The sequence below is a fragment of the Nycticebus coucang genome, chromosome 6 (assembly GCF_027406575.1).
Source record: "Nycticebus coucang isolate mNycCou1 chromosome 6, mNycCou1.pri, whole genome shotgun sequence".
NCBI classification, from domain to species: domain Eukaryota; kingdom Metazoa; phylum Chordata; class Mammalia; order Primates; family Lorisidae; genus Nycticebus; species Nycticebus coucang.
In genome coordinates, this window is record NC_069785.1 from 20,087,015 (window position 1) to 20,101,595 (window position 14,581).

Consider the following 14,581-nt stretch of genomic DNA (forward strand, 5'->3'; position numbering starts at 1 on the left):
CCACCGCTATTTCTTATTAAAAATATAATAATGTTTATTTAAAATTGTTTTCTTTATGAAACCAGCATACCCCTTGATTGCACAAATGTACACAGCTATGATTTAACAATAAAAAAATTAAAAAAAGAAAGAGAACAAAGTAAAATTGTTTTCTTTTGCTCACAATGATAATTTTTATATGTGTATATATCTACCTATGTAGACAGAGGGAGAGAACAGTGAGCATAATTTTTTTCTTTTCAAAATAAATTATTAATTTTTGTTGTTGTTGTTGCAGTTGTCATTACTGTTTAGCTGGCCCAAGCCAGGTTCAAACTCACCAGCCTCATGTATGTGGCCAGTGCCCTACCCACTGAGCTATGGGTGCCGCCAATTATTAATATTTTTAATGGTATCAAATAGGTTTATACAATATTATAGTGACTGACAGTATATTGCATGATTTTCATGGAATAATAGTATTTAGAGGTTAATAATGAGTTGCTTTTAAGTACAAAATGTAAGTATTTGAACACTTCTGATTAAATTTTCAGTATGAAAATATATTTGAATTATTTTATAGGTCCCAGACTACTATGACATCATCAAAAAGCCCATTGCCTTAAATATAATTCGTGAAAAAGTAAATAAGTGTGAATATAAATTAGCATGTAAGTAATTTATGTTTTTCCATGATAATCATTTTTGTTTAAAGAGAGGAGGTAAGGCTGTTTTGTTTTAAACAATGGATATTAATGTAGTTGTGAGGATGCCATCCCAAGAGGTCCCTAAAATGCTCATTAGTGTATATGGAGGTGAAAGATGGATTATATTTGAATAAGTTAATGATATTTTATAGAATCTTATTGTATTGGGAGGGAGGAAAAGGAGTTGGACAAAAACCTACCTAACATGTACAGCAAACACTATCTGGGTATCAGGCACCATGACTCAAGCATTATAAAAGTGATCCATGTAACCAAAAATATTTGTACCCCTGTAATACTTAGAAATGAAAAAAAAAAGAATGGCCGGTGCCTGTGGCTCAAAGGAGTAGGGTGCTGGCCCCATATGCTGGAGGTGGCAGGTTCAAACCCAGCCCCGGCCAAAAACTACAAATAAAAAATAAAGAATCTGATCTTATTAAAAGAGATTCTTTATAATTATACAATATATGTAATTACTTAATGGCATAGTTTCAGTAAAACAGTTGTAAAGTCTTTGTAACAAAAACAGATTTACACTTCAGCTGTGCTACCTCGTTTCAGACTCATCTTTTCTAAAGAAAAATGTAGGCTTCCATTTTCTTAACGAAGTTTCCAAATACGATACATACAAAAATTATAATTTATGTACTTGCATTCTAATCTTGTTTGCTTCTTGTCCTCTCTAGCTGAGTTTATTGATGACATTGAGTTAATGTTCTCGAACTGCTTTGAATACAACCCTCGTAACACAAGTGAAGCAAAAGCTGGAATTAGGCTTCAAGCGTTTTTTCATATTCAGGCTCAAAAGCTTGGACTCCAAGTCTCACCCAGTAATGTGGACCAAGTTAGCACACCACCAGCTGCAAAAAAGTCACGAATCTAATTTTGTCCTTCTGAAGGATATATTTGAAGAAAAACAAATTGTTCATTAAAATGGAACATTAAATCATGCTCTAAAGCAGATATATGTATAAAGCAATAACAACTGATTGACCACGTTGAAGTGTGGCCTGCACTATATTCTCAATTTTAATATTAAGCACTCAGGAGAATGTAGGAAAGATTTCCTTTGCTACAGTTTTGTTCAGTGTCTAATAAGTTTGATAGATGTATTGGATACAGTACTGGTTTACAGAGGTTTTTGTACATTTTGAGATCATTCATGTGTCCACATACCTTGGAAAATATTTTTTCACCTATGATTTATTTTGTTACTGATTTTTTAGAAGTTGTGGTATTAAGGGAGATTTATCTACACAGATGAGTCTTCTATAACACAGTTTAGAAAAACGTGTATATGTCTTAAGAAGTGTTTAATGAGCATATTCTTGCAACACTACACGTGAATGAATCTAATTTTATATCCTTGAAGTGCTGTACCAGTGCTGGCTGAAGGTATTAAGTCTGAGTTTATTAATTAGATATTTATTTAGCATTCAAAGTAATTTGTGAATTTGTTTTATATTTATAAAATTTATACATGAGAAATGTTCTTTAATTTTTTAAACCTTTTACTGTGTTTTTGTTTTATTTCTCTAACTTCCTTAATGATCAATCAAAAACAAAAAAATAACACCCTCTCTTTTCCCTGACAGTTCTTTCAGTTTCACAGAACTGTATTTTAAGTTACTATGTATCACTTTAAGTGTACAAATAAAATGATAACATTTTTTCAAGTATTTTGAATTTCTGGAATTTTTTACAGATGAGAATTGGATGTTTGCATGTGATACACACAAGCCATAGGAACCAATGTTTTATTTTACTTGAATCTCTACAACAGTAATCAGCCTCTTATTCTGCCTAAACCCTTGAGGAGTAAGAAACAGCCCATCAAAAACAGTAATACTCTATGCATAGATTTTTATTAAAAAGAAGAAAAAAAATTGTAGTATGCTCACCTAGTAAACACTCTGGAAATTAAAATATGTATAATAAACGTGTGTACAGATATATGTATATACATAAAAGGAGTTCTTTCTTAGGTATGGAAGACATACAGGGACCTCAATTTGTTTTATTTTGAGACAGGGTCTCACTGTCTCACTTGGGCTAGAATGCAGTGCTGTCGTCATAGTTCACAGTAACCTTCAACTCTTAGGCTCTGCGGTAACTGAGATTACAGGCATATGCCACCACACCTGGCTAATTTTTCTTATTTTTTGTAGAGATAGGGCCTCACCATCTTGATCAGGCTAGTCTAAAACTCCTAGCCTCAAGCAGTCCTCCTGCCTTAGCCTCCCAAAGTGCTAGGATTACAGATATGAGCCACTGCATCCAGCCAGGGACCTGGTTTTGTAGTACCCTGTTTCCCCGAAAATAAGACCTACTAACAGGAAAGATAAGATGTCCCCTGAAAATAAGACCTAGCACATCTCTGGGAGCACGCCTTAAAAAAAGACACTGTCTTATTTTCGGGGAAACAGGGTAGTAACTTTTCCTTTTTATCATCCAAGAGCCAGGTGTCTTCTCAAGGGCTTTGTGGCAGGCAGGAGAAAGAAACTTCCCTCTATTTTCTTATCTGAAGCCCTGAGTATATAACATTCTTGTTTAATTAGGTCAGTTTATTTGGCAACCCCTCTTTCATTTCTTTCTCATATAGTTTGAGATTATCAATTTTTCAGATTCTTTCCATGTATATGTTCAATATCTTCAACTTTTAGTAAATTTATAAAATTTTTAAAAATGCAGTAATTGTATATGCCAATAACCAAATTTCTTAGAAAATTTTACTTAATATTTAATTATCAAAGAGACAATTCTGAAAATAAAATTACCTTTCAATAGAAAGTAATGTGCTTGATTGCATAATATTTACTTTTTAATGTTAATAACAAGTAATTTTGTATTTGCTTTTCTTCTAAACACTAAGAAGGAAATATTTTAACCAACTAGTTGCAGGATTATTCAGTCTGAAAATCACTCATAAAACTCGGAATTTATATTATGCATTGCCTTTCTCAAACTCAGTTAAAGTAATACATTACCTTTCGATATACAAAAATCATTGTGTCTAAAGTAATTAAAACTTTATGTAGCCACAAGGTTAACAGACAAGGGATGTATATTAGTGGCTGAGAATGTAATGTTAACATGACCAAGAAAGCAATCAGCATTATTTGACTCCTACTTCGCTGTCATGTTTTTCTTCAAGGAGAAGACTAAATAATTGAACGGATGGAACAAAAACATGATGGAGAGTACTAGAGTACAATATAGTGACAGAGACATTAGCCTCTAAACTCACATAAAGTGTATTTCTAAAAGCACTTGATTTGTTCATTGTAAAAGAGAGTGCCAGAAGGGAAAGAAATTAATACATCATTTATGTGCCAGGCCCTTTATTTATTTATTTATTTATTTTGTTTTGAGACAGAGTCTCACTATGTCACCCTGGGTAAGTGCCCTGGGAGGTGTCACAGCTCACAGCAACCTCCAACTCTTGGGCTCAAGCAATTCTCTTGCCTCAGCCTCCCACGTAGCTGGGACTACAGGCACCCACCACAATGCCTGGCTATTTTTTGGTTGTAGTTGTTATTGTTGTTTGGCAGGCCCGGTCTGGATTCGAACCCACCAGCCTCAGTGTATGTGGCTGGCACCCTAGTCGCTGAGCTACAGGCAAAAAGTTAAATGCAAAAATTAAATACTTTTTGCATTAAGTTAGGCAGTTGTGCAGCCAGGCATTAGCTCACTTCACATCTATAATCCCAGCTCTTAGGGAGGTGGGAGAATCGCTTGAGTTCAGGAGTTATAGTTGTTGTTTTGTTTTGTTTTTTGAGACAGTCTCACTTTGTCCCCCTCAGTAGAGTATGGTGGCGTCACATCTCACAGTAACCTCAAACTCTTGGGTTTAAGTGATTTTCTTGCCTCAGCCTCCCAAGTAGCTAGGACTATAGGTGCCGGCCACGGTGCCCAGCTATGTATTTAGAGGTGAGGTCTCACTGTGGCTTTGGCTAAGGCTGGTCTCAAACTCATGAGCTCAGGCAAGCCACCTGCCTCAGCCTCCCACAGTGCTAGGATTATAGGCCTGAGCCACCACACCTGGGCGAGCCCAGGAGTTTTAAGACCAGCCTGAGTGTGAGAGAAATTAGCCAGGTATGGGCAAATACCTCATAGTCCCAACTACTGAGGACACTAAAGCAGGAGAATTGCTTGAGCCCACGAGCTGGAGGCTGCAGTAGGCTATGATACCACCATTGCTTACCAGCTGGGCAGCTTAATGAGACCCTATCTCTTTGGAAAAAAATAATGCATTTCCATGAAACTTTTAGTATTCCCTCCATTTTTCAGATGAAGTTAAGACTCAGATGGGTTTTCTTTGTTTTCAAGAAACAGGGTATTTCTGTGTTGCCCAGGCTGGACTTGAATTCCTGTACTCAACTCAAGTGATCTTCCCACCTCAGTTTCTGGAGTAGCTGGGATTACAGGTGCACACTACTTCACCTGGTTGGGTTTTTTTGTTTGTTTGTTTGTTTGTGGAGACAGAGTTTCACTCTGACACCTTAGGTAGAGTGCCATAGCATCATTGTACTCTTCTTGCTTTAGCTGTGACTACAGGCATATCTAAAATGCCCCGCTAATTTTTGTTTTTTTAGTAGAGACAGGGTCTCACTCTTGGCTCAGAAGGGTCATGAATTCTTAAACCTAACAATCCACCCTCCTCAGCCTCTCCAGAGTGCCAGGATTACAGGTGTTAGCCACATTGCCTGGCCTTTTTGTTTTTTTTAAATACTTGCCCAACGGCTCGGCGCCTGTGGCTAAAGTGGCTAAGGCGCCAGCCACATACACCTAAGCTGGTGGGTTCGAATCCAGCCAGGGCCCACCAAACAATAATGGCTGCGACCAAAAGATAGCCGGGCATTGTGGTGGGCGCCTGTAGTCCCAACTACTCGGGAGACAGAGGCCGGAGAATTGTTTGAGCCCAGGAGTTGGGAGGTTGCTGTGAGCTGTGATGCCACGGTACTCTACCCAGGGTGACAGCTTGAAGCTCTGTTTCAAAAATAAATAAATAAATAAATACTTGCCCAAGACACAGAGGCAATGACACCAGTTATATTAAAGTTCTATCTTTCCATTATGTAAGGGTGTCTCCAGGGAGATCAGGCATATGCGGGTTTATCTTTATGAACAGTATAAATTGGTGAGCAAACAGGAAAACAATGTATGTATGGTCAGGTATAGTCATATGAGAAAATAGTCTCACGTTTGGAAAGATGTTTGTTGCAAAAAATGAATAGGATGTAGTGATGTTCTTTTTTGGTTCTTTTTTTATTTATCATATTCTTTACCTATGTGCTCAAAAGGACATTCAAGTGGGCGGCACCTGTGGCTCAGTCGGTAAGGCGCTGGCCCCATATGCCGAGGGTGGTGGGTTCAAACCCAGCCCCGGCCAAACTGCAACAACAAAATAGCCGGGCGTTGTGGCGGGCGCCTGTAGTCCCAGCTACTCGGGAGGCTGAGGCAAGAGAATCGCGTAAGCCCAAGAGTTAGAGGTTGCTGTGAGCCGTGTGACGCCACGGCACTCTTGCCGAGGGCAGTACAATGAGACTCTGTCTCTACAAAAAAAAAAAAAAAAAAAGGACATACAAGTACTAGAAAAGTGCTGTCCTCCGGGCTGTGTGTGGTGGCTCACGCCTGTAATCCTAGCTAGCATTCTGGGAGACTGAGGCAGGTGGATGGCTTGAGCTCAGGATCGGGAGACCAGCTTGAGCAAAAGCAAGACCCCATCTCTACTAAAAACAGAAAATTAGCCTAGCATTGTGAATCACTCGATTAATCCCAGCTACTTGGGCGGCTGAGGCAAGAGAATCACTTGAGCCCATGAGTTTGAGGTTGCTGTGAGCTGTAATGCCATGTTACTCTACCAAGGATGACAAAGACTCCATCTCAAAAAAGAAAAGAAAAGAAAGAAAGTGGTTCTGGGGTGTGCTCAGAGCAGGGACCCTGAAGAATGGCTCCTCTGTTTACAACACACCCAATAGGAATCTAGGGTCATTGTGACAAAGGGCAGCACAAAACTTGTGGCCGCCTGTGAACAAATGCCCTACATGTGGGGAAAAAAGAAAAGTAGTCCTTAGGCAGACTTCCACTTGTGGGGAGATGAAGTAGGCATCCTTTCTCCTATTCCTCAGTAAAACTAAAAACCCTGGACATTATATATAAAGCGATGATGAGACTCTGAACAGTGGCAAGCGTATGTATATCCATCCATATGTATGCATGTGTATGTATATACATATATATATACACACATGCAGGTAAACTGACTAAGGACCTTGGGGCCTGAGGAAAGACAGTGGTGAGTTCTCTGGGTTTTCTTTTTGACTCGTGCAGACTTGATGCCTAAGAAGCCGATAGCCTGGAAATACCAATGACACAGACAAGTAAAGCCACAGAAAAAGCCTTCTCTCTAGCCAAAGAACCAGGAAAGGGACAGCTTAATAAAATAGAAAAGACAATAACTATTCTAGCCAAATACTGAGAAAAAAACTGACCCACCCATATCCTCGTGAACAAAGAGCAAGTAGGGCAGAAAGACTTCCACCCTTAGAAGGATCAGGTGAGACGCTGGGATACATCCACAGGAGGAGTGTGACGGGAAACCAAGGAGGGAATCTGGACTGTCATCTCTGCTGGCAGTAAAGAGTTATCCTTCTGACAGTGCCTCACCAGTGTCAGTAGAGACCACGTGGGGCACCAAGATTCTCACCACTGCCAGCAGTCTCACGGAGCATCCCTTTCTGGTATCAACAGGCTGCCTGGGGAATTTGGATTTTACCTGTGTCTGACAGAAGATAGCACCCCAGCTTTCCCTGCCAGAGTGGTGTCAGAGAAAGCCAGGTGAAACAAGGTTTGAATAAGATATAGGTCGGGCAAAGTGGCTAGTGCTGGGAGGCTAGGACAAGAAGATCACTTGAGCGTGGGAATTCTAGCCAAGCCTGAGCAAAGACCTCATCTCTACTAAAAAATAGAAAAATTAGCCAGGTATGTGGCAGGTGCTCATAGGCCCATTTATAAACTAAGACAGGAGGGTCACTTAAACCCAGGAGTTTGAGGTTGTAGTGAGCTAGGCTGATGCCACTGCATTCTACCCACAGTTACGGAGACTCTGTATCAAAATACATACATATGCATGCATATATGTAAATACATACATATATATAATTTAAGCAAAAAAAAATAATAGAAGATATAAAGAAGAGCCAAATGGAAATGTTAATACTGAAAATACAATAACCAAGATAAAAAGCTCAGTGGATGGGCTCAACAGCAAAAGGGAGGGAATAGAGGAAAGGATCAGTGAACAACAGATAACTCCCCAATTCTGCACAACTGAAAGAAAACAAACTAAAGAAAATTGAACAGAAACTCAGGGACTTAAGCTAGCACTAAAAGAAAAGAACTAAATGGCCGGGTGAGGTGGCTCATGCCTGTAATCCTAGCACTCTGGGAGGCCTGGGCAAGTGGATTGCTTGAGCTCAGGAGTTCAAGACCAGCCTGAGCAAAGTCAAGACCTCCTGTCTCTACTAAAAATAGAAAAACTGAGGCAAGAGGATCACTCGAGCCCAAGTTGGAAGTTTATAATTGTATAGATGGAGGAGGGGGGAAGGAAAAAAGGGAGATATGATTTCTATACTTCAACTGGTATGATGATCACACTAGTACACTGATAAGCTATGTAATAATATAACACCTAGGACAGCAACTAAAAACAGCTGTACGAAAAGACAGACTCAAAAAAACTAGGTAAATCAAAGGGGAGAGGAAGGGGAGGAGAGGGGAGAGGATGGGTGGAGGGAGAGTAATTGGTGGGACCACACCTACGGTGCATCTTACGAGGGTACATGTGAAATTTACTAGGTGTAGAATATAAATGTCTTAACACAATACCTAAGAAAATGCCATGAAGGCTGTGTTAACCAGTTTGATGAAAACATTTCAAATTGTATATAAAACCAGCACCTTGTACCCCATGATTGCGTTAATGTACACAGCTATGATTTAATAAAAAAGAAAAAAAACTATGTAAATCAAAATGGAATTCTAAAAAAGTATTCTGGGAACCCATAAGAAGGCAAGAAAAAGAAACCAAAAACATGAGAACAAAAAAAAAAAAAAGAATGGTAGTCTGAAGCCCTGACATCAATAACCAGATGCAATGTAAGTATCTAAAAATATTAGTTTAGGGCGGCGCCTATGGCTCAGTCGGTAAGGCACCGGCCCCATATACTGAGGGTGGCGGGTTCAAACCCGCCCCAGCCAAACTGCAACCAAAAAATAGCCGGGCGTTGTGGCGGGCGCCTGTAGTCCCAGCTACTCGGGAGGCTGAGGCAAGAGAATCGCTTAAGCCCAGGAGTTGGAGGTTGCTGTGAGCTGTGTGAGGCCACGGCACTCTACCAAGGGCCATGAAGTGAGACTCTGTCTCTACAAAAAAATATATAAATATATCAGTTTAAAAAATAGAGGAATCATAGTCTTGAAAAGGAGTATGAGATGATAATTAGCTCAATTTAGCCATTCCACAATGTATAAATATTTCAAATATCAGGCGGTACACAATAAATATTATAATTTCTTGTCAAATAATATATATATATATATTTTTTTTTTTTTTTGCAGTTTATGGCCAGGGCTGGGTTTGAACCCGCCACCTCTGGCATATGGGGCTGCGCCCTACCCTTTTGAGCCACAGGCGCTGCCCTGTCAAATAATATTTTTCTAAGATAGTGATTGGCCAGGGACTCAAAGAGAGGGACAAAGGGTTGAATAAATGGAACGTGGGGGAATTTTTATTTATTTAATTATTTTATTTTTTTATTTTTGAGACAGTCCCAAGCTGTTGCCCTGGGTAGAGTGCTATGGCGTCACAGCTCACAACAACCTCATACTCTTGGTCTTAAGCAATTCCCTTGCCTCAGCCTCCCAAGTAGCTGGAACTACAGGTGTCCACCACAATGCCTGACTATTTTGTTGTTATTTGTTGCAGTTGTTGTTGTTTTAGCAGGCCTGGGCCAGGTTTGAACCTGCCAGCCCCTGTGTATGTGGCTGGCCCCCTACCCACTGAACTGCAGGTGCCACCCCCGGGAATTTTTAGAGAAGTGAAACTATTCTTTATGATACTGTAATGACAATTACATGCCATTATACATTTGTTAAGGCCAGCATCTGGAAACTAAACACTACTAAAGAATCCATGGATCAAATAGGAAGTATTTCAAGAAATAAAAAATACATTAAACATGGCCAGGCACAGTAGCTCACACCTATAATCCTAGCACTCTGGGAGGCCAAGGCGAGTGGATTGCCTGAGCTCATGGGTTCAAGACAAGCCTGAGACAGAGAGAGACCCCGTCTCTTAAATAGCCGGGCGTTGTGTCAGGCACCTATATTCCCAGGTACTTGGGAGGCTGAGGCAAGAGAATCGCTTGAGCCCAAGGTTGCTGTGAGCACTGACGCTACAGCACTCTACCAAGGGCAATAAAGTAAGACTCTGTCTCAAAAAAAAAAAAAATACATTAAACAGAATGAAAATGAAAAAATATTTTTTCCAAGCCATATGCTTCTTCTCTAAAACTCTTCCTCCATTTCAATTCAACTCTTTCCTCTCTGATGTTTAAATTAACTAGGTCAGAGTCTGCAAAGTATTGCATTTGTTTAACTTAGCTGAGTGGCAGAACAATGCTGTTTTTAGGACAAACTAAGGTAAAGGCTCAACCAGTCCAGTTGGTTTTTTGACAATTTCTTGGAAGGAAATTAGCAAACCACAAATCAAAAGAATATCTGGAAACACATCCTTATAATAATAGAAATCAAGATACCTATAGCTGAAGTGTTATAAGTTGATGGACTCACCATGAACACTTCAGCTATATCTGGTAGAATTATCCTAGCAGTTCAAAGGCTCTTAGCTTGAACTCTCCTAGTAGAACTAAAAACATCTGCCACACTCTCCACAATTTCAGAAGAAACTCTCAGTCTCCTGAATTGTGCATGTTAACTTCCAAGGTAGAAAGATTATGCCTTCCAAAGGCATAATCCCTTTTTGTGTGTTTATTATTTGGATATATCTTTTGTGCTTACAGTCCACATAGCCAAAAAACAAAAAATGTAGAAATCATGTACAATATGATGTTTGGAAATATGTACACAGGCTGGGCACTGTGACTCATGCCTAGAATTCCAGCACTTTGGGAAGCCCAGGTGGGAGGATAATTTGGGGCAAAGAGTTCAAGACTTCATCTCTACAAAAAAAAAAAATACAAAAGTTATCCTAGCATGGTGGGGCATACCTGTAGTTCCAGCTACTCTAGAGGCTGAGGTGGGAGAATTTCTTGAGCTCAGGAGTTTGAGGTTGCTGTGACCTGAAACTGCACCGCTGCACTCCAGCCTGAGTGAAAGAGTGAGACCTTACCTCAAAAAATATAAATAAGTACGCCAGGCACGGTGGCTCATGCCTGTAATCCCAGCACTCTGGGAGGCCAAAGCAGATGGATTGCTTGAGCTCTGGAGTTGAGGACTAGCCTGAGCAAAAGCAAGAACCCCATCTCTACTAAAAATAGAAAAATTAGCTGTGGGGTGTGGTGGGTGCCTGTAATCCCAGCTACTTGGGAAGCTGAGACAAGAGGATCCCTTGAGCCCAAGAGTTTGAGGTTGCTGTGAGCTACAATGTCATGGCTCTCTCTACTCAGGACAAAAGAGTGAGACTCTGTCTCAAACACACACACACACACACACACATACATAATAAGCAAAAATGAAAGATATTATTCTGACCTATGGCCAAAAAGGAAAAAGGATAAAAAATATTTCCTTACTCCCATTTCATAGAAAAGAATAGGCTTCATTCTTCAAATTTGGGTCAGAAAGTGTATTTCCAGACAGCCAAGGCAAACTGTCCTGGCTTTGGAATGAACTATCTTAGGACAAAGATTGTCTAGGCCAACTAACTAGACACCATTCCTTTTTCAACATTCTTTGTATAATCCAATTAAAGCTTGTTTTCTGGTCCTCTTCTGTGGTGTTCCTTCACGGTCACCCAGGACTTAGAGACCCACATTCAAAAAATAAAACTTCAAAACTATTTGAAGAGAATAGGAAAATATTTTAATAACAGGATAGAAAAGGATGTCTCCTTTCTTTTCTGATTTTTATTATGAAAAATTTTTAACATATATGAAATTAGAATAATATAATGAACTCAATACCCATCACCTAGCCTTGACAATTCTCAGCTGATGGTCAGTCTTGCTTTATGCCCTTACCTACTCTTCCTATGTTATTTTGAAGAAAATTCCACTCATCAAACTATTTATCTATAAATATTTTCTTTTTTTTTTTTTTTTTTTTTTTTTATTGTTGGGGATTCATTGAGGGTACAATAAGCCAGTTACACTGATTGCAATTGTTAGGTAAAGTCCCTCTTGCAATCATGTCTTGCCCCCATAAAGTGTGACACACACTAAGGCCCCACCCTCCTCCCTCCATCCCTCTTTCTGCTTCCCCCCCCCATAAACTTAATTGTCATTAATTGTCCTCATATCAAGATTGAGTACATAGGATTCATGCTTCTCCATTCTTGTGATGCTTTACTAAGAATAATGTCTTCCACTTCCATCCAGGTTAATACGAAGGATGTAAAGTCTCCATTTTTTTTAATAGCTGAATAGTATTCCATGGTATACATATACCACAGCTTGTTAATCCATTCCTGGGTTGGTGGGCATTTAGGCTGTTTCCACATTTTGGCAATGGTAAATTGAGCTGCCATAAACAGTCTAGTACAAGTGTCCTTATGATAAAAGGATTTTTTTCCTTCTGGGTAGATGCCCAGTAATGGGATTGCAGGATCGAATGGGAGGTCTAGGTTGAGTGCTTTGAGGTTTCTCCATACTTCCTTCCAGAAAGGTTGTACTAGTTTGCAGTCCCACCAGCAGTGTAAAAGTGTTCCCTTCTCTCCACATCCACGCCAGCATCTGCAGTTTTGAGATTTTGAGATGTGGGCCATTCTCACTGGGGTTAGATGATATCTCAGGGTTGTTTTGATTTGCATTTCTCTAATATATAGAGATGATGAACATTTTTTCATATGTTTGTTAGCCATTCGTCTGTCATCTTTAGAGAAAGTTCTATTCATGTCTCTTGCCCATTGATATAAGGGATTGTTGACTTTTTTCATGTGGATTAATTTGAGTTCTCTATAGATCCTGGTTATCAAGCTTTTGTCTGATTGAAAATATGCAAATATCCTTTCCCATTGTGTAGGTTGTCTCTTTGCTTTGGTTATTGTGTCCTTAGCTGTACAGAAGCTTTTCAGTTTAATGAAGTCCCATTTGTTTATTTTTGTTGTTGTTGCAATTGCCATGGCAGTCTTCTTCATGAAGTCTTCCCCCAGGCCAATATCTTCCAGTGTTTTTCCTATGCTTTCTTGGAGGATTTTTATTGTTTCATGCCTTAAATTTAAGTCCTTTATCCATCTTGAATCAATTTTTGTGAGTGGGGAAAGGTGTGGGTCCAGTTTCAGTCTTTTACATGTAGACATCCAGTTCTCCCAACACCATTTATTGAATAGGGAGTCTTTCCCCCAAGGTAAGTTCTTGTTTGGTTTATCAAAGATTAGGTGGTTGTAAGATGTTAGTTTCATTTCTTGGTGTTCAATTCGATTCCAAGTGTCTATGTCTCTGTTTTTGTGCCAGTACCATGCTGTCTTGAGCACTATGGCTTTGTAGTACAGACTAAAATCTGGTATGCTGACGCCCCCAGCTTTATTTTTGTTACTAAGAACTGCCTTAGCTATACGGGGTTTTTTCCGGTTCCATACAAAACGCAGAATCATTTTTTCCAAATCTTGAAAGTACGATGTAGATACTTTGATAGGAATGGCATTGAATAGGTAGATAGCTTTGGGAAGTATAGACATTTTAACAATGTTGATTCTTCCCATCCATGAGCATGGTATGTTCTTCCATTTGTTAATATCCTCTGCTATTTCCTTTCTGAGGATTTCATAGTTTTCTTTATAGAGGTCCTTCACCTCCTTCGTTAGGTATATTCCTAGGTATTTCATTTTCTTTGAAACTATGGTGAAGGGAGTTGTGTCCTTAATTAGCTTCTCATCTTGACTGTTATTGGTGTATACAAAAGCTACTGACTTGTGGACATTGATTTTATATCCTGAAACATTACTGTATTTTTTGATGACTTCTAGGAGTCTTGTGGTTGAGTCTTTGGGGTTCTCTAAGTATAAGATCATGTCGTCAGCAAAGAGGGAGAGTTTGACCTCTTCTGCTCCCATTTGGATTCCCTTTATTTCCTTGTCTTGCCTAATTGTATTGGCTAGAACTTCCAGCACTACGTTGAATAGTAAAGGTGACAGAGGACAACCTTGTCTGGTTCCAGTTCTAAGAGGAAAAGCTTTCAGTTTTACTCCATTCAGTAAAATATTGGCTGTGGGTTTGTCATAGATAGCTTCAATCAGTTTTAGAAATGTGCCACCTATGCCTATACTCTTCAGAGTTCTAATTAGAAAAGGATGCTGGATTTTATCAAATGCTTTTTCTGCATCTATTGAGAGGATCATGTGATCTTTATTTTTGCCTCTGTTAATATGGTGGATAACGTTTATAGACTTGCGTATGTTAAACCAGCCTTGCATCCCTGGGATGAAGCCTACTTGATCATGATGAATGACTTTTTTGATGATAAGCTGTAATCTATTGGCTAGGATTTTGTTGAGAATTTTTGCGTCTATGTTCATGAGTGAGATTGGTCTGAAATTCTCCTTTTTGTTTGGGTCTTTTCCTGGTTTTGGTATCAGGGTGATGTTTGCTTCATAGAATGTGTTGGGGAAGATTCCTTCTTCCTCAGTTTTTTGGAATAATTTCTGCAGTACAGGAATA

General features: G+C 39.3%; 1 protein-coding gene and 1 non-coding gene across 4 annotated transcripts in view; both read left to right on the forward strand.

Moving 5' to 3' along the window:
- Positions 1–2,362, forward strand: part of BAZ1A (bromodomain adjacent to zinc finger domain 1A) — a 108,505-nt gene extending 106,143 nt beyond the window's left edge. For all 3 annotated transcript variants that reach the window (XM_053594689.1, XM_053594690.1, XM_053594688.1), the window contains 2 exons: positions 563–650; positions 1,373–2,362. In XM_053594689.1, coding sequence (XP_053450664.1) covers positions 563–650; positions 1,373–1,569 — 285 coding nt within the window. In that variant the 3' untranslated portion in view covers positions 1,570–2,362. The remainder of the gene's footprint in view (positions 1–562; positions 651–1,372) is intronic.
- Positions 2,363–6,606: 4,244 nt separating this feature from the next.
- LOC128589512 (small nucleolar RNA SNORA11) lies at positions 6,607–6,737 on the forward strand. The gene has a single exon (XR_008381073.1). It is a non-coding gene; the product is annotated as a small nucleolar RNA SNORA11 (small nucleolar RNA).
- Positions 6,738–14,581: the final 7,844 nt, after the last annotated feature.